Source organism: Mustela putorius, unplaced genomic scaffold (assembly GCF_011764305.1).
Source record: "Mustela putorius furo isolate JIRA1106 unplaced genomic scaffold, ASM1176430v1.1 tig00000450_pilon_pilon_pilon, whole genome shotgun sequence".
Lineage (NCBI taxonomy): Eukaryota > Metazoa > Chordata > Mammalia > Carnivora > Mustelidae > Mustela > Mustela putorius.
This window is the reverse complement of record NW_025421385.1, coordinates 616,882-636,320: the sequence shown is the minus strand read 5'-3', so window position 1 is coordinate 636,320 and position 19,439 is coordinate 616,882. Positions and strand designations below refer to the sequence as shown.

Here is a 19,439-nt window from a genome sequence, read left to right as displayed (position 1 = left end):
TCCCCAGGTCCCGGGAGCGGCGCCCTCCCGGGGCTGCGGACAGACCCGGGTCCGTCCCGTACCGGCCGCCCCGAAGGTGGTCCGGCCCCTTGGAAATCTCCCGGGGCCACCCGTAGTTCAGACCCGCCCATCACCGAGTAACCGCTTCGCCACCCGGGATAGGCCGGAAACCGTTCGGATCAGCCCAGCTTCCCGCAAAGACTAGCCCCTGTGGGGTCAGCGCAGGACCAGCGCCGAAGGTTTCCGACTGCGCTTCTGCATAGAGCCAGAGTACGAAAGAGAGTAAAAACACTTTGGGAAAATGATTATTTCTCTACTTGAACTTGGCTTCAAGGGAAAAGTAGCTTAGAACAAATCAACTGGCAGATTTTAAGCACGGAGTTAATTTCAGAAATCTTTTATTGGCATAAAATGGAGAATGTAAATAAGTTGGCACCAAATATTTCATTTCAATCCATATTACAATATTGGGTCAAAAATCTATTTTATCCCTCTTTGCTGTTTTTCCCCCTTCTGCCCACTTTCCTGGGTGTTGGGGGGGCTCGCTGACAACAGTCACAAATCCAGCGACCTAAGGAGAAAAATTGTTAGTTAATATAGTATGAAATTTAATGTTGTAGGACTGAATTTTAAATCCATTTGGCTCTCCTTTCTTAGCTATCACTAAGGATACTTCTCTGCGGATCTGTGACATGAAGGACACTAACGAGTTTCCTAAGGAGAAAATGGAAACTTCCCTTCATTAGCATGATCAGTATCATGTGAAATTCGGTGCCGGGGGCTGGGGCGGGGGCGATTCTCTACAGTGATACTGATTTTAAAAAGTTTCTACGATCCTTTCTGAAATCCAGTCACTCTCCTACTTCAGAGTTCAATACAGAAATCCTCAGATAAAACCTGTTACAGAGTTTGGCTTCTCTTCAGCCTTTCCCTCCTCTGCCCAGTGGCAGCCCCGAGGCCGGGCGCACACCAGACACAGCACTTTAAGCTGACCAGGGATGAGCTGTCCGAGTCAAGTCGCCTGCTTCTTAATGGTTCCCAGGAAACTGAGCTCGAGGCATGTATTTTATAAAAGTATTATACAGTGTTAACTATGCAAATAAGTTCTAAATTTACACAATTATGTGTAATATTTTAGTCCAATTACTGTGATTTATTCTCCAACTCTGTGTTCATTCCAAAGTTATCTGGAATTGTCATGCTGCCTCATTTTATAGAAATCTGGTTTAATATTTATAAAGGCACAGCGGTCGTTTTTGTTAAGTTTCTGAATAGATGAGCTAAAAATAAAATCAAGGCTTTGAAACAAATTGATGCTCTTGCTTTTAGTTCTTCCAGTGGAAAGACAGGAGTTCCCTGTACGGTGAACTCTGCTTCCAGCACCTGGATGGGACATCCCATTTTTTACTCGGGTCACCTAGCAAAGAAAAGCAGGTGGACGTTATCTGGATAATCACAGCTTTGGTCACGTCTTATGAACAGAAGGATCTTTATGGTGTTTATGCGGAGCCTTTAAAAAAACGCTGGGATAATCCCTTCACTCAAAGATAATGTTCCTCCTTTTTCCAGTCTTTACCTGATGGAATAGCACCAAGGCCCACACAAAAAGTATGATAACCTCTGTCACACACATCACAGAACATCATTTCTTCTTCATGGTGGGGCTGTCCACATACAATGCAAGTTTTACATTCCATACATTGCCATGGGTAGGTCTTAATCATAGAAACAAGCTCCATGGTCATATCCAGGCAAGAAGGATGGCCTAAACCAAAACCAACATTAGTATTTCACAAAAGAATTTTGAACTTAATATGGCATAATAAAATGCTAGTTTGCTTCAAGTTCACGAGTATGGCTACAATGTTGAATCACCAAAGAAATGAAAATATAAGAAGTAGAGAAAAATACATGGGCTTCTTCTATATATTTGATGATTCTTTGATTCAGGTCTAGCTGACAACTAAAACTCCTGGCTTTGGAAGCAACGAATAGGGCGGTTACAATGCGAAGAAGACAGGTCAGTACTCACCACTATTGTCACACTGGGAGCAGTGTATGAGGGATTCAGCCTTCCCTTTCTTGTTGGACTCCTTACCCTTCAGACAAATCCCACATAGAGCATTTGGAATGACCTTTGGCTGGAAGGGTAGAAGAGGGCTATAAATTCATGCCAGAAGAACTTACTGTGGGTTCATAAGGAATTGTGACTGCCTTATCTTTACTCTTGGCTAACTTGCTAACGAGGACCTTTTGGAAGGGCCCAACTTGAGAGCCAGCTTTCAACATACAATGGCCTCCCGACTAAAGCCTCAGATCTCTTTTAAAAATTCTGTCAACAACGTGATCTCGTGTTAGGATTAAATGGAACATCCTACACTCCCTTCGGGAACTAGAAGGGAAGACTACAACGAAAAATTGCTCTATTACCGGGAAGAGGAAATCCAGGTACCAAATGACCATTACGTGTATAGTCGGGCTTACCGGAAAACGGAAGGCTCCGTGTGGAGCAGCTTACATACTGGTCTTGTTTAAAAACGGACTGTTTTCCGAAGTTGTAAAAACAGATCTATGAAATCTAAGTTACAAGAATCATTGTTTTAACATTTTTAATTGAAAGATGTCTCATCCATACGTTGTCATGTGCATAAGTGTTTCTGGAAACCAAGCTGTGGTTATTTCCTTTGCGTATCTAATAATAAAAGAGCCTGTGCTTAGGGAGAAAGCATTCCACATGAGATACAAAACATAAAAGAGGAAAGTAAGTTTTCAGACAAGCCAAAAAAAAAAAAAAAAACTTAAAAAAAAAATCACAGACACCCTCATATTCTTGAGTACCATTCACTGTGCAGCTTAAAGACTTGCTCAATCCGATGAAAGCACTTGGGCTTTAAAATAACACTGAGCAACACACTGGAAAGGACGAAGAAGAAAAGATGCAGGGCACCTACGGTCGTTGGGGAGGGAGAACATACAAACACCACAGCTCTGACCACAGTGAGACGACGTTCATTCACGCTACTTGAACACGTAAGTGACGGAGGCAGAGAAGGAAGGGCGCGCACGGGCCAAGGAGGAGACGGGCCGGCCGATGTGCGCACAGGACCTGCGGGAGATGCTCTTCAGCAGGACTGTGGTATGTTTTATTCCAACCCCGCCAAACGCATCTTCTCTGTCCCTCTCCTAAGTTACTGAAACAAAGAGGAGCCTCAAGGAAACTCCACCTTCGTATACAGCATTCCAGCTTTGGAATGTCTCCCTGCCACCTTCAAAACCTGTTACGCCTAAACAATTTGTTCTTAATTCTTTAAATTTTTTATGTTTTAAATTGTCTTTCTTTGCAAAAGATGACAGAGGCATTCAAAAATAATTTTTGGCTTATTTATTTAAAAAAAGTCAACCTTATACATAAATATAATAAAAACAGTAACTCTAAACAATCACACATGTCTCTACAAAATAATAAATATGGAAGTTAAAACATACATAGAGAACTTTCCCGTTAACTATTCTACATCTCCTATACGTGTGTCCTCATACCCTGCTCCCCCAACAAACGGATCGTGTCCCATGCTCGCACCGTGTGCGTCTCACAGTGCAGTTACCCTCCACTGCTGCTGCTACATTCTAATAAGCAGGAGGTTCTCTCTGTGTTTCCTACACCTAAATACAAAACACCCGGAAGTGCACTTCTATGATCCAAGTTCTGATCTGGTGCTGACCACACCTGTAACTGCCATAACACACAGCAGAAAGCTCTCTCGATACACCGAAATAAGAACTCTTGGCCATGGCACCTGCACTGAATGTAAAAGACAGACTTATTTAATACTTGTAGTTGAAGTTAGATACTGGCATACCAAGTACTTGAATATCTCTCACTGAAGTCAGGGACGTAACTACACAGTATTAAATTCTAAAAGAACTCCTTATAGGAGATCCTTTACAAACGTCAAAAAGGAATCAAACACAAGCTCGTCATTCACATTCTAGAGCAATTCAAGTTCTACAGCCATTAAAATATACATTAAACACCTATGATAAAAAGGGACACCAAGAAAATTCTAGGTTTACTTCTAAGCTTAAAATCATAATATTTTGTTGAGCCACTTAAAATTTTTCTTACCCAATAGTCTTCATCTTGATGAAAAGAGGGAGTGGCAGGGGTGGAGAAGGGAGAGAGAAAGAGAGAAAGAGCTTTGTAGCATTTCCTATGGCAATTCCTTGCTCACTCAAGCACTCCGAGCTCTCTGAGAAGCCACGCTGCTCACAGCCAGGACCGCCAGCCGGGAAGCTCGTCTCTGACGGAGACTCCTCCCACGGAGGAGGAAGGGAACCGCGCGCGGAACTCCCGCGGCGACTGACGGAACAGACCCTGTGTCTGACTGCTCTACCTCTAGTAACTGCAACATCAAAGCTTCACTATTGACAAGAACATTAAAATACCCATCCTAATGGTTCTCAGCATCTCAAATAAAAGCTCACAATACACTGACTTTCCTGCTCGGGAAAGAACCAAAGATAAGGGAGACTTTCACGGTAACACTAATATAGTATAGACTTTAATTATAAACTTGTCGCATAGGCCTGAATCCTAACAATTATGCTTTCACTGCAGGTTAATGTAACCTAAACAATACTGTCCTACAAATTAAGGGCAAGCACTAGTGAATCTTATTAAGCAAGACATCAGATACGTCGTCATTTCTTGTAACTCCAACATATTTATATATATATGACCTTCAGCTTGTCAGCACCCGAATATTTAGGCACATCTTGGCTTATTAATATTTTTCATAGAGAGGTTACTTTTAACAAACATGTCCATATTAATGTATTAAGTCTAGATACTGGTTGTTCCAAACTTTGAAACACCTGAAACATTTTTAGGTGCTAAAAATGTTCACAGAAATTATAAAATGTATATTTTGCATATTACACTCCCTTGAGTAATATCAATTTAGGTTAATCTATAGGATTTCTTCTAGATTAAATCAATGATACTGTGGAATAATTCTTCTTTTTCAGCCTCTATTAAAACATGTATCTCACCACTCTCCCCTCCGAACCCAGGATGAACCCAGGCTTGTGGTGAACGGTCTCCTCCGTGCTCAGTGCCCTCCGCGGCGCACGGCAGGCTAGCTTTCCAAGACTAACTCTTTGGACTTCACTTGCTTTCAATTATGAAGCATTAATTTACAGCTTTTACATTTAAAAAATTAGGTAAGCTATCCGTGTAAAAACAAGTATAAAATCGCACGTCTGCGGCCTATTCAAGCCATCCCTGGAAGCCGACCTTTGCCAAACGAAGCTTAAGATTTTCTTGCCACAGGCTGAAAAAACATATATTTTTAAACTGATTATATAAAGGCATCTTCAAACTGAATGTGGATTAAACACACTAATTTGCTAAGTTGCTTTATTTACTTCAGGAAAAGAAAGGCGAGCGGACCGCAAGAAGGGTCCAGCGGGGGAAGGGAAGTTGGCCGGTAGCCCGCACGCACCTGTTTCTCAAGATCATCCACCGCGACCCCAATCCTGACACACGACAAGATGGTTCAACAGTCCCACTCAGCAAACCGCTCCCTCGCCTTACTCTAAGACGCAACTTCCAAACACCTTCCTAACCACAATAAAAGGCATAATCCGATAGAACCCGGACTGTATGAATGGTCTATCTTACCATTACTGTCCAGAACGTAAAACCGTGCAGCTGATGTCACCTCTTCCAGGACGTTCCAAACCCCCCACGCAGGGGTAAGGCTACTCACCTCTCACCTAGACTTCTGAAGGGGAAGACGCTGACAGAAACATGGCTGAGAGCACACGGCCTTACTCTGAGCCAGGCTACGTCACTAAATGGTGCCTACATCGCGGTCCTGGAGTTAGAGACGCTATGTGCCAAGGCTACGCTGCAAATCACCACAGTGTAAGTGACAGGTCGTACTACTTTCCGTTGCAGAGTCAGCTAAATTTGGCCAACAGATCAAATATTCACGGGATAAAACCCAGATCTCTTTCCGGAAGAGGCAGCTTATTCTAAGAGCCCATCCACCCGTCCCTCACAGCTCAGCTCTGCTCAACACTAGCATGTTTTAGACGTCAGATAGTGACGTTCTTTACTCCAAGGAAACAAACTATAAAGTTCTGCCTACGAAATAAAATTTTTTTAAAAACCCATACTTGCCTGGTTATTGTTTAAAAGTCAAAAAAAGATTTTCTTATAAATTGTACATCTCCAGAAACAGAAGCTGAACCAGAGGCCAAAGTGACAGCAAAGCCACCAAGAAAAGAAAGCAGAAGAGAAGGCAGCCGACAGAGGGCACACACCACAGAACAGCGAGTGGGGGGCGGCAGGCAGAGCTCCCCCGCTCTGGAGGTCAGAGTTAAAACTATGTCGGGGAAAGAGGCTGGTCAGGAAGGAAGCAGAGTCAGGGGCTTTTTTCTTCTACCTTGTACCCAGGGACTGACTTGGACAGTACAGAACGTTTGGAAGCGTCTTTTCTTGGAGTAGCAGCTTTGTCCTTGGATCTCTGTCTTCCCTGGAAAGGCTCCTCCTGGCCGTCGGGAAGGCCTTCCCCCTCGGACACGTTGCCAGAGGAGCTGTCCTGGAGGTCACAAACACAAACAGAAATTCCTTGGAATGCACAGACTGGACTGTGATTTGTAAAAAGTTTTAAAGTTCCATCAATCTAAAAATAAAAAGCTAAATAGAAAAGCTTTTTCCAGCGCAGACTGAAAGAAGTCGTGTTAAAAGTCACCCACCTGCCTTATGAATACGTGAGAGCTCAGAGCTCACTCCACTCACGCCAGCCAGTACCTTAACGCACCGTCTCCTGACGTAACACGACAGGACTGTCGGCTTTGGTGCTTCAACCACGGGGGGCATTGTTTCAGACAAAAAAACTGCTTAAAGGGGCACCTGGGTGGCTCAGTGGGTTAAGCCGCTGCCTTCAGCTCCGGTCATGATCTCAGGGTCCTGGGATCAAGTCCCACATCGGGCTCTCTGCTCAGTGGGGAGCCTGCCTCCCTCTCTCTCTCTCTCTCTCTGCCTGCCTCTCTGCCTACTTGTGATTTCTCTCTGTCAAATAAATAAATAAAATCTTTAGGGGAAAAAAAAAAAAACTGCTTAAAAAATACACTGTCTTAGATAAGTGTGGGTATTCTTCCTGAGTAGTGAGTGTCACGGGTTCTTCAAGCTCCGTCTTGCATCCCACACAAGTCCTCATGACAGTATCTGACATACTTTATATGTTCAAAGTTTAACACTTGGATATCTCATCACTGAATTCTTCATCTATTAATTTAAAATTTTCTAGTTAAATAAAAATGCTATGCTCAAGTAAATTATGAAAATTTTAAGTGAGAAAATTAGGTCATCCATAACTACTCTGATAAACATTCTGAGACAACCCCTGGAAACGTGAATGCATCAGTTGTGTGTCTGCATAAATACCCAGATTCACACATGCACACACTCAAACATTTACCCCACCTACACGTATCCCTCATTTTATTAGAACACTGGTGGGGCACCGGGGTGGCTCAGTCAGCTAAGCGACTGACTCTTGGTTTTGGCTGAGGTCAGAGTCGTGAGATCGAGCCCCATGTCAGGCTCCACGCTCAGTGTGGAGTCTATTTAAGCTTCTCTCTCTCCCTCTCCTTCTGACCCTCCCCCACTCCACTAAAATAAGTAAGTCTTTAAATAAGATCTTAAACACACACACACACACACACACACACTGGATTCCACTGAGTGTGTGTTCATGGGTTTTTCAACTGTTTTAAGTATTATATGCATTTTACCACATGACATGTAAATGTAATGTATCACCTTAAATTTATGGACATTAAATTTATTCCTAATTTTCATTATAAAAAATACTGTTAACACTACAATGGCCATGTTTTTCCTAATTAAATTTTATCCTTCAGGTAAACTCTGTTAGTATATTTGCTAGGTCAAATTCTGTGGAAGTTAAAAATCTTGGTATAAACTGTTAAATGCTCTCCTGAAATGCTGGATTACTTTATTTTTTTTAAAAGATTATATTTATTTATTTGACAGAGAAAGAGAGATCACAAGCAGGCAGAGAGGCAGGCAGAGAGAGGGGGAAGCAGGCTCCCCGCTGAGCAGAGAGCCCGATGCGGGGCTCGATCCCAGGACCCTGAGATCATGACCTGGACTGAAGGCAGCGGCTCAACCCATTGAGCCCCCCAGGCGCCCCACAGACTACTACGGCAGAGTGAGTAAAAATCAACCCCGATATATCCTGCTTCCGCCGCAGCTCCCCTTTTACCAGTAGGACAGGAAAAAGTGGCGCCATCGCTTTAATATCTGAAGAGCATCTCATTTTACGGAACACGTATCATCAAATATTCTAGAAGTTGTTGCTGCCCATGTAACGGAGCGCTCGGGCGCAGGCTGGCTGTAAGGAGGGCTAAAATGGCCAGAGCCGCTCAGCGCGCCGCGCCCGATCACATCGAACCCTCTGCTCTCCTTCACCCTCCACCGAGCACACTAACTCTCCCCAGTCACGCAACTGCGTTTTGCTTTAAAAAGAGGGGAAAAAAAAAAAAAGTCGTACAAGAAAAACCTACATAATAACACCTTCAAATTTTCCTATAGGAAATCTAAATTATTAATTAAGCAGTAGGACGGGGTGCCTTGTGGGCTAAGCGTCTGCCTTTGGCTAAGATCCCGAGGTCCTGGGACGAAGCCCAGAGTGGGGACTCGCGGCTCAGCAGGGAGCTTGATCGTCCCTCTCCTCCTGCTTGTGCTCTCCGTCACCGTATGTCTCTCTCTCAAATAAATACAAAAAATATTTTTTTTAAAAATTAAGCAATAGGAACACAAGTTCATGTACTCCCCAAACCAGGACAGTTCAACACAGGACTGTAAACTCATGTCCGGTGCCCTTTTGGAACCTGCCTGTGATAACCTGAAAGGCAACTTTAAAAATAAAACTTACCAAAGGCCATCCATAGCCTGTCTCTAATAATGCACAGAATAAATAATTTTCCTGATGAAAGCATTCAGGAAAGCACATGCAACTGCACCTTTTCAAAAAGAGGGTGGCGATGCACGTTCCATTCAACATCTGGGAAAGCGATCAGCAAACCCTCTAGGGGAAGGGGCACCTCCTGGTGAAGACCAGCACTCCTACCGAAGTCCCTTTGTGTTTCTGTTTCTCGTCGCCTCGACCGTCCTCGGCATCGTCCGAGTCACCATCACTGTCAAGGGCCGGCAGCTCGGGGTCCAGGGGGGGCTCGTAGAGCGCAGTGTTGAGCGGCAGATACCGCAGCTCATCCGGGGAGTACCTGCGGCTCAGAGAAGCGACCGTCAGTTGCCGTCTGTGAGGAACAGGGCTGCTCTAACCCACGAGCTTCAAACGCAGCCCACTGTGCCTGCTAGCCCAGCTACTTCTGGAAAATGACTACAGATGTGACAAGGAAGTTTTCATTTTTACCAAGTAAGAAAAGTAATAAAAAGCTTAAACGTTTTTGCACCAGACTAAGAGTGTAATATGCGTATTTGATTCTTATTATCAAGATCATGTCTCTCTCCTTCATCTTCAACCCAAAAAGAGGGGAAAGAAGTCAGCAGACTAAAGCGGGAACTGTGGCAATTAAGGACCCTGCACAGAAGCCATGCGGCCCGAGCGCCCCAGCCCTGCTCCCCGAGTTATCACTGCTGCTCCACCCGGGGGGGGGGGGTGACGACGCGGCCGCCTCCCCGGCAGACGAGGCCACATCAACGGATGCACTGCCGCACGCCAGTACGCGGTCCACATTATTGAAGAAACAATAATGTGACACAATTTGTGAAGACACAAATGAACCCTTTGTGTCTGACACTAGAGATCAGCAGCAGCCACACCAGAGGACACATCTGGGTCACTCCCACCCACAGGCCACCCTTGCCCACATCACCCCCTGTCCAAACCCTGCAATCTGCGTTCAGCACTGCCTAGCAGACACAGCAAAAAGCAAAGGCCTGCTACCCTGGCATATCGCTTTTAAGTCTGCTGGCCCAGAAGTGAAATTAGTCTGCTAACGCATGATTTAAATATGACTTTCTATTTTACACACTAGCCTTTAAGGAACAGTCTCTTTCCTCAAGAATGTAAGGTTTAAGGCTGATGTAAAAGCTGAGATTCTCAAACAACATGCCCCTGCTAGCCTGAGTTTCCACGACGATCCGTCGGGAACGCCAGACGAGCAACACTCTCGCTCGCCGGGTGCGCGCAGCAGCAGCAGCAGGGGCGGGCGTGCGGCGGGGACAAGCAGGTGGTCGCGCCCGTCGGGCGGCCACTCTGCTCAATGGTCATAAAACCAGTGAGTACCTTTTGTAGTATTCCTGAAACTGTCCGGGGATGAGGGCCACCGGGTAGGAGCTGACCTTGGTTCGCTCTGTCGGCAACACTCTGTACTTCCCTTGAGGCACCTGGATGACCTGGGTTAAGGTGAAGAGAAATGCAACACTGACTGCGCCTCGGGATCAAGGTTTTAGAGCACGGTGCCACCCGTTCTCCGCGGCGCCCCCTTCCCGGCAGGAGACATTAGGAACCAGAGCCCGAGGACACAGGACAGTGTTTCTCGCTATACAGGGAAGTCGCATCTGGCTCATCGCAGCCATCAGTGCTGAGGGACACGCGTGCGCTTCTGCCCCCGCAGAGAGCAGGGGGCCTGGGCAACGCCACGCGCGTCCTCATCTACGGAACGAGAAGAGCGAGCTTCAGCCTCACGTGGCAACTGAGTCTTACGTGAACGGAGATGGAAATTTCTTAAAAGAACCTTTGGGACAAGCAGCAGGATATTGACCTCAGAGCAAACCACACGTCCCTCCCTCCTCTCTCTGCCTCGCGCACACACACACGCACACACACTCACACACAGAAGCAAGCAGAGTATTACAGGCACATGGTCAGAAGTTCTGTCTTAACTTCTGGGGCAGAAAAGGACGCGCTCCCGGTACAGAACAACAGCGGTTCCGCAGAGCAGGCCCCGCCCGCTCTGCCCCGGGAGCGCTAGGGAGGCTCGGAGCTCAGAACCCGAAGCAGCCCTACGTGCGTCTGCAAGTCGAAGTAAGCTCGTCGCTCCTCCATACGCTCCCGGTTCAAGTTGCTGTTAAATTCGGCTGCTTTTTTGGCAGCTTTCTTAATGTACTCAGGCACTTTGCTGGCTTCAACTTTCTGAGTGTTCTGTTGTTGCAGTTGCTGAAATAAAAGTATGACAGTGGGAAGTCCCATGTGACTGCACATGTCACTCTCCCCAACCGAGTAAGAGATGCCAGTCACCTCAATACTTACAGAATACTCTTTATAATGATCTGTAATTCGCTGACGCTCTTTCTCTTGTAAAATAACAGAGTACTCAGCATGTTTGGCTGGATATTCTTTTATCATTAAATCAATCACTTCATCACTGCGCAATGCTGTTAAACCTATTTTACACCAAAAAAAGGTAAAAAAAAAAAAAAAAAAAACCTCTTTTAAGGCTGTGAGCAAAAGTAGTTTTCAAAATTTGCTTTTTCTTTAATCTACTCTATATTTAAAGTTTTCCAGTAGTCAAGGGAAAATACTGTAATACATTTAAAAAAAAACAATATTCATAATATAAGGTCAAACACTTAAAAAAGGAAACTCATCAAGTTGCAAAGGAAAATAAATCAATTTTTCAACCACATTTTTTTAAGATTCAACATACTACAAACATATACCCTTTATTAAAAGCAATGGCTAAATAACGGTGCATACTAACTACAGGCCACTGAAGATTAAGGATTATCCTTAATCTAATATCCTTAACTAAGGAAGGATATTAGAAGAAAACGAGTTTTTCAGTAGTCTTTTGTACTTAGTTTTGCAGTACTCAGTCTTCAAACTCAGTACACTAGGAATATTACATGGAGTCCATTCACACTCCACGAGAAGCACCAGCACACACGCAAGTCATACAGGCCATTTTCAAAAGTCAGAGCATCGCGTCAGACCAACTGCTATGATGAACAACCATGGTTTCACATTAAAAAGTAGCCACGGTGCATTAAAAATGTTTATGAAAGAAAAACTGGCAACAAAGCATGGAGATAATCACACGGAACAAAAAACAGAGCAAAATGTGCATCACTAGAGATAAAGACCAAGACTTGTAAAAACTACCATACAAATTTTGCACACACCCTCACACACACTTCTATGAAATGTTATGTCATTCTCCTTTTTTTGTTTTTAACAAAAACCAAATATAAACAAGTTAGCACTTAAATAGTTCAATCTATGCCATTAATTTTGTAAAACACTTTAAATTTAGCAAAGAGGACAAACCCCCATGCAGTGTCTCCTCATAAACACCTAGCTTTCAGAATCCCCGTTCAGAGCCTCTGTTACCTAGAGTACACTGCGTCTCCGTGATGACATTCAGCTCCCGCAGGTAGAGTTTCTCCTTATGGGACAAATCTCGTCGCTCTAAATCTCCAAAGAAAAGAACAAAAGACTATGAAAAATAGTCTTTTGCATTTGTAACATTATGCATTTTTCAAACTTTTAAAAACTTAAAAACCTTTTTAAGATTTTTTTTAAAAAGTTAAATTCTTTATGGACTTAAAAAAGTACTGCGTGTTATATATTCCAAAGATTACTAAAGAGACCACGCAAATAATCTTACAAATTCAAGGAATTAAAGCTAAATTAAAGTTGAAAACAGAATAACCCAAAGCAAGAACAGTAACTTGGCTGCACCGACAGCTTTTCTCAAATCCAGACACAGCCCCATGTAGCTGCCTCCCTCACTCAGGCCAGGGAGCAACGGGAAAGAATCAAACTCCTGCTGCTTTCAGCCGCAACAGGACTCATTTCTAAGACTCTTCCCCAGGAAATTCACCTTCCACATTGTCCTTTTAAGTCCATGTATAAGGCATAAGAGCAAGCTGAGAGCGCAGAGAAGTACTGGGTGACAGGAGTAGGGAAAATCAGCAGCAGAACGGACAATGTATTACACATAACCCATACGCAAAGATCCAGAAGCTGATAACTTATCAAAAACGATTACTAGTAGTTCAAAGTCAGGCTTAATCTGTTACATAAACTAAGACGTAATACCTGGATATTTCCGTTTAAAGGAGGTCACCCCCAAGTATTCACTGACTTGCTCCTGAAGCATATAGTATTCTCCTGTTTCGTCAGGCGGCCACTTGTACTCTATCAAATTTTCTGCTGGGTAGTAGCTAAAGCTAAGCAGAGAAATATGTATTATGCCTTAAATGTGGCTTTTATTAAGTTTTATTCATTTTTATTTTAAGGATCTATTTTTGAGTTTTATTTCTAGGAATTTTAGAGAACTACTTTAATTAGTTAAATTCTCATTCAGTGTTCTGACTCTGCCATACATACAAGATCCCCCGGTCTTGTGCGTCCAAGAACACAACAGAACGGGCAGAGGGAGAGAAAGCAAGCAGTGTACGAAAGCCCACAACCACACACCCCAAAGAACCAAGGCTCAGCACGGCCCGCTGTAGAGGAATTCTGTGGCGTAAGAGGTCTACACGGCCAGATCGGTGGCAACGTTCCTCCAGAATTCCCTCTCCTGGGATCCACACCTACTCCGCTATTTCTCCCGCCCAAGGCGTTTCCCACATGTTGTTCAGCGAGTCAAACAGTTAAGAAAGCAGAACTCCAGAAACCTGTTTCTCAAAGAGCTGAACTATACACCGTACTGTTTGTTCTCCTGAACTCCACAAAGCCAGAAACACAGAACAGACCCGGTGTGAAGGTGCCCTGTCCCAACCCTGCGGACCCGTCCGAGTCCCGGGAACCAGTCCTAGTCCTGACCAGCCAGCGACAGAGCTCCGGACCTGCCAACCCAACCTCTAAATCTCACCAGGGGACACAGCGGCAAGAATAGCATCCAATTAGAAGTAATGACCAAATAGTAGAGTTTTCTCAAAAACAGTGTTGGGAAATCAGATATCCAAATGCAAAAGTGTGAAATTGGACCCTTACCTCCAATCACATTCAAAAACAGATCAACAACCTCAACAGAAGAACCAGACCAGAAAACTCTTGGAAAACACAGCAGAAACTCTCCCTGATCTTAGATTTGCCCACAGGTTCTAGATAGGACATCAAAACCATGAGCAACAAAAGAAAAATGATTTAAACTTCAACAAAATTAAAAATTTTGTGCATCAAAGGACTCTTCCAACAAAGTGAAAAGGCAACCGGCAGAGTAAGAATTGCAGATGGGCAAGAGATGAACACCCAGAACGCATAAAAACCTCCCGCTGTGCAGCAGCAACAGAACAAACAACCCAACTCAGAAATGCTTTTCTGCATTTCCTCTCCGCCCCCCCAAAGGAGCCACAGAGAAGTACTGACAGGTGGTCAACTTCACTGGCCATTTCAGAAATTCAAATGCAAATGACACCGGGCTGCGACTTCACAGCCCGCAGGATGGCCATTCACAGAAGTGGGACAGAACCCACAGCCCTGGACACTGCACCGCTGCTGGGACCAGAACATGAGGTGCTCACTGTGGAAAGCAGCTTGGTGGGTCCTCCAAGTGCTAGACACAGAATCACCGCACCATCCAGCGCTCCTCTCCAAGGGATGCACCCAAAGGGACTGAAAACAGGGACTGAAAACAGGGACTGAACACTTATTGACCCCGCAGCGTTCACCGCAGCCCAGTTCACAGCAGTCCGAGCGGGAAACCACCCCACTGTCCGTCCCATCAAAGGACAGACTAGAGGCGTCTGTCCACACCAAGGAGCTCAGTTCAGCCCTAAAGAGAAAGAAGGTTCTGACACAGCCTCCAACTGGAGCTTTCAAGAAACGATGCCGAAAGGAGCCGGACACAACAGGACAGAAACTGTAGGATTCCATCTACACGAGGCGAACCCGAAGACGGAGGCTGCCGGCGCCGGGGAAAGAGGCAGTGGCAATGGCCACGGCTTCAGGCCGGCCCCCTTCCGCGCGGTAGAGACGCATGGGGGCGCAGGGGGCGGCTGCAGGGCGCTGGACGCAGCCGTGCCGCTGAGTGACACAGCCCAGTGTCACTACGACGGTGGGTTTTCTACGCGGATTTCATCACCATCACGTTTACATCGCAGGGACAGCCAAAGTCCTGCTGCGTCCCGCGCGGCACATGACCCAAGTACTGGTCCTAGTCACTCCCTCGGCCCCGCGGGCCGGGCCGGGCCGGGAGGGTCCGCAGGGCAGCGCGGGAACCGGGGGCAGGGAGAGCACCGTACCCCAGGTCTTGACTGGCCGTCTCACAGCTCCGGCAGCTGTCTCCCGAGCCCGTGCGCCGCCGTTTGGATGCGGGCGTCCCGTCGTTGGAGTCGGCGTCGGCGTCACCCTAGACGTCGCGAAGAGCGAAGACGTGAGAGCCGGTAAGGCGGGAGCAAGCGCGGCGACGCATCTCCGCGGACTTGCTGAGAGGCTCCACTTAAGGGCTTTCGAGGGACAAGGATCCTCCCCGCGTCTCCTCGCGGGCGGCAACGCGGGGCGGCGGGACCGGGAAGGAAACTATGAAAATAAACGTGACCCGCACGGTCCCCGGCGGGCGTCCGCCCCGCCTCCCGCGCCGGTTCTCGCCGGCCCGCAGCGCCCGCGCGAGCCTCCCGCGCCCGGCCCGGAGCTGCGGGACCGACGGTGCGAGCGGCGCGCGCCGCCCTGACCTCCCAGCGAGCGGGCGCCGGGTCGGGCGAGCGAACGCAGCCGCTCACGAGCGTGTCCCCGCCGACGCCCCCCGCCCCGCCGCCGACACACGGCAGGACACGCGGCCCCGCGCGACGAGGACGCACGGGTTTCGGGCCGGGTCCTCCGACCGCGACTGCGGTCCCGCACGGCGGAGACTGGACGCTCCGCCGGGTCCCCACGGGCACTGCGCCTGCCGGCCGCGGCCCCTCCGTGTCGGCAGACGGAGACGCGGCGCGGGCGCGGGTGCGGGTGCGGGCGCCGGCGGCTCCCTGCGGGGAAGCGCGCCCCGCACGGCCCAGCGGGCCACTCGGCGTCCCGTAAAGTTGGCCGCGACGTGACCGCCGCGCTCGCCCCGCCTCCGAGTGGAACCGCTCGGAAAAAGTTAAAAAGGCAAAGTCCCCGCAGCGCGGCAGCACTTCCGCCGGCGGCGCCCCGCGTGCGCTCAGTGCGCCGTGCCGGGGCCTGCGGGGACCGGGGCGTCCCCCCCGCGGCCTGCCCAGCCCCCACCTTCGGCCCCGCGGCTCTCGGGCGCCTCCGGCCGGACACGCGGCGCCCCGAGCTCGCGGACACGGCGCCTCCCGCGCTTCAGCGCCCGGAAGGGCGGCGCGGGGGTCGGGGGGGCCGCGGGCTGCTGCGGTTCCCGGCGAAGTTCGCGGGCGACGGGGGCTCCCGCCGACCCAACGCAGGCCCCGCGCCGCCCCGCAGCCTCCGGGCCGCTTTCCCCGCTCGCGGCCGGGACGCCGCACCCCGGGGGCCGCTTCCGCCCGGCGCGCTCCGAGCCCCGCGCTCGCGGCCAGGCCGCCTCCGCCGCCTCACGGGGCCGGGCCGCGGGCGGACGGCGGCCTCGGCGGAGCGGAACCGCGGCCTCCGGCCCTTCCCGGCGGGGCGACCCCCCGCGGCCCGGCCTCGCCGCCGCCCCCCGCCCCGCCCCGCCCCGCGGCCCCGGCCCGTCCCCGCCCCGCCGCGCCGGCCGCCGCTCCTACCTTCGGGGACGGCGCTCCGGGGGTGGCCGGGTCACTGTCGCACGGCCGCGGGGACAGCGCCGTCCCGGGCCCGGCCGCCGCCGCCATCAGCCCGAGCGCCCCGCGCCGCCGCCGCCGCCGCCGCCGCCGCCTCGTCCCGGCCGCCGCCGCCGCTGCCGCCGCCGCCGCCGCCGCCGCGCGGGCCGCTCGCCGCCCGGGCCCCGCCCCCTCCGCCCGCCCGCCGCCGCCGCCGCCGCCGCCGCCGCCGCCGCCGCCGCCGCCCGGGGGCCGGCCCCTGCCGCCGCGCGCCCCGCGGCCCGCCAGCGCCGCCGCCACCGCCATGGCCGCCGCCAGCGCGCCGCCCGGCCGCCGCGGCTGAGGGGGCGGAAGGAGGCCGCCGGCGGCCCGCGCGTCAGCCCGCCCCGCCGCCGGCCCCGGCTCTTCCCGCCGCGCCGCCGCGCCGCCGCCCCTCGGCCCGCGCCCCCGGCCCCGCGCCGCCGCCGCCGCCGCCCCGCTCGCCCCGCGGCCCCGCGCGATCCTCCGGCCGCCGCCGCCGCCGCCTCCCCGCCCGCCGCAGCCCGGCGCGCTCCGCGGCCCCACCTCCCGCCGGCGCCCCAGCCCCCGGCCCCGCCCCGGCCCGCCGCCCCCTCCCCGCGGCCCCCGGCCCGGCCCCGCCGCGCGCCCGCCCGCTCCTCCCACCGCGCCCGCGCCGCCCCGCCCGGGGGTCGCCGCCGCCCCGCCCCCGCCCCCAACCCCGCCCCCTCCCCGGGACCCTCCGCCGCCTGCCCCGGGGGTCCCCTCCGCCCCTCCACCCTCGCCGAGGGACTCTCCTCCCGACAGACCCTCCCCCCGGGGGTCCCCCGTCCCGTCCCGGCCCCGCCCCCGCCCCGTCCCCGTGGGCTGAGTCCGGGGGGCCCTGGGGGCCTCTGCCCGTTTCCTCGCGAGGCGGCCTCGGCCACCGCCCTGGGCCGCCTTTGTTCTCCGCCGGCGGCTCGCGCTCCTCCTCGCCTCCGGGGCACCTGCGCGGGGGCCGGCCGCAGCCCCCGGCCAGAGCGGCTGGAGCGCGGCTGGCACGCGGGACTCCGCGGGGAGCCCGGGAGGCGGCCGGGGGTGGGGGGACCCTCCGGACTCTGCGGGGCCTCCTGTGTGGTCCGCGCGGCGCCGAGGTCCCCGGCGACGGCCGCTGGTCACGCGGCGACACGCGGGGAGAGTTTTCTCTGGGCTGGACGGACCGGTTCCTGGGCCTCACCTGGGCCTCTGCAGGGCGACCCGCGCACGGCGGGACCGAACCTTCCAGGGACACGGCGGACCGTGCGACGACAAGGGAACACAGACCCGCGGGGCGCACCCCGCAGCGGGCACGTCCCGGTCCGAGAGCGGCCTCCCGGACAGCGGGCCCGGGACTGATCGCTCTGCGGTTTTGCTTCCCCTCGGCGAACGCACCTGGGAGAGGTGCCACAGGCCCGGCAGCCGGTTCCTGACCCTGTCCGGGTCCGCTCGGAAGTGGCGCCAGGGCTGGACGCTCCCAAAGCCCTCCGAACCTGAACTCTGCGCGCACTCAGCCCCGGACCAGCTGCTTCCCTACCCGCTGAAAAAGAAAGATCAGCAGCTTAACCCCAAACTCTCTCAGTGCTCAGGGCCCCCCTCAGATCCCGGGAGAACTCAGCATGACGTGTGTGCAGACGGGTGCGGAGGATAGCTGCATGTATGCCCCGACGTTGGTCCACTCTCTTCCCTCGGGTGCTCCTCTCTAGATCAGACACAAGTTCAAAACTCATCATTCCAAGTCAATGATCCTATTAGAGCCAGAATATTTATTTTAAAGATTTTATTTGTTTATGTGACAGAAAGAGATCACAAGCAGGCAGAGAGAGAGGGAAGCAGGCTCCCCGCTGAGCAGACAGCCCGTCGTGGGGCTCGATCCCAGGACCCAGAGACCATAACGCGAGCTCAAGGCAAAGGCCTAACCCACTGAGCCCCCAGGCGCCCCTATGGCCCGAATACTAAGGAGACCCTCTGTGGAGGACAATCCCTACCCACTCTGAAAGACCAGGACACAAATATGTAAATGTATTTAAAGGCAGCTTAACTTACAAAAGTTACGATTTTAACGTTGACATAGAATTTGAAAAGTATCTTAAGAGACTGGGGTAGGACAACTCCAGGTGAAGGGACAATCGGAAGAGGAAATAGGGTTTCAAGCCTGAAAAAGGCTGAGGTGGGAAAAGGCACATCAGCCCGCGTGGGTTGAGAGTCGGTAAGTGAAGGCAGACGCCAGGAGTTGGGGGGAAATCTACACGGTACTGGCATGAGCGAATGGTGAGAGTTAAGATTTTGGGGACACCTGGGTAGCTCAGTCTTCTGCCTTCAGCTGGGGTCCTGGGATCAAGTCCCACTTCTGGCTCCCTGCTCAGCTGGCAGCCTGCTTCTCCCTCTCCCACTACCCCTGCTTGTGTCCCCCCCCCCACCCCCCGTCCCATCAAATAAATAAAATCTTTTTTTTTAAAGAGTTAAGATTTTGGGGGCACTTGGGTGGCTCAGTCAACTGAACACCTGACTCTTAATCTTGGCCGAGGTCTTGATCTCAGGGTGGTGAGATTGAGCACAGCCTGGAGCTCCCTGCTCGGCATGGAGCCTGCGTGGGATTCTCTCTCTCTCCCTTCCCGTTTGCCCCTCCCTCTCTTCGGAAATAAATTGAGGTAAGAGTGTGGTCAGTACCAACTGTGTCACGTAATAGCCGCGTGGTCCGTGTCGAATGGGTGAATTGTTAATC

The 19,439-nt window shown here is 51.3% G+C and overlaps 1 protein-coding gene across 3 annotated transcripts; it reads right to left on the bottom strand.

The window, feature by feature from the left end:
- Positions 1-381: 381 nt before the first annotated feature.
- PHF10 (PHD finger protein 10) lies at positions 382-16,834 on the bottom strand. Of its 3 annotated transcripts, none has more exons than XM_045080002.1 (12): positions 16,688-16,834; positions 15,254-15,360; positions 13,104-13,234; positions 12,393-12,476; positions 11,313-11,446; positions 11,070-11,219; positions 10,347-10,456; positions 9,168-9,321; positions 6,453-6,608; positions 2,033-2,141; positions 1,577-1,765; positions 382-571 (listed from the first exon to the last, which is right to left on the bottom strand). In XM_045080002.1, exons 1-12 carry the CDS (start codon positions 16,772-16,774, stop codon positions 486-488), a joined length of 1,497 nt encoding a protein of 498 aa, XP_044935937.1. In that variant the 5' UTR covers positions 16,775-16,834; the 3' UTR covers positions 382-485. The 3 variants fall into 3 exon arrangements, with proteins under 3 accessions (XP_044935937.1, XP_044935938.1, XP_044935939.1); XM_045080003.1 differs by having other exon boundaries at positions 12,393-12,470; XM_045080004.1 differs by lacking the exon at positions 16,688-16,834 and adding an exon at positions 16,212-16,379.
- Positions 16,835-19,439: the final 2,605 nt, after the last annotated feature.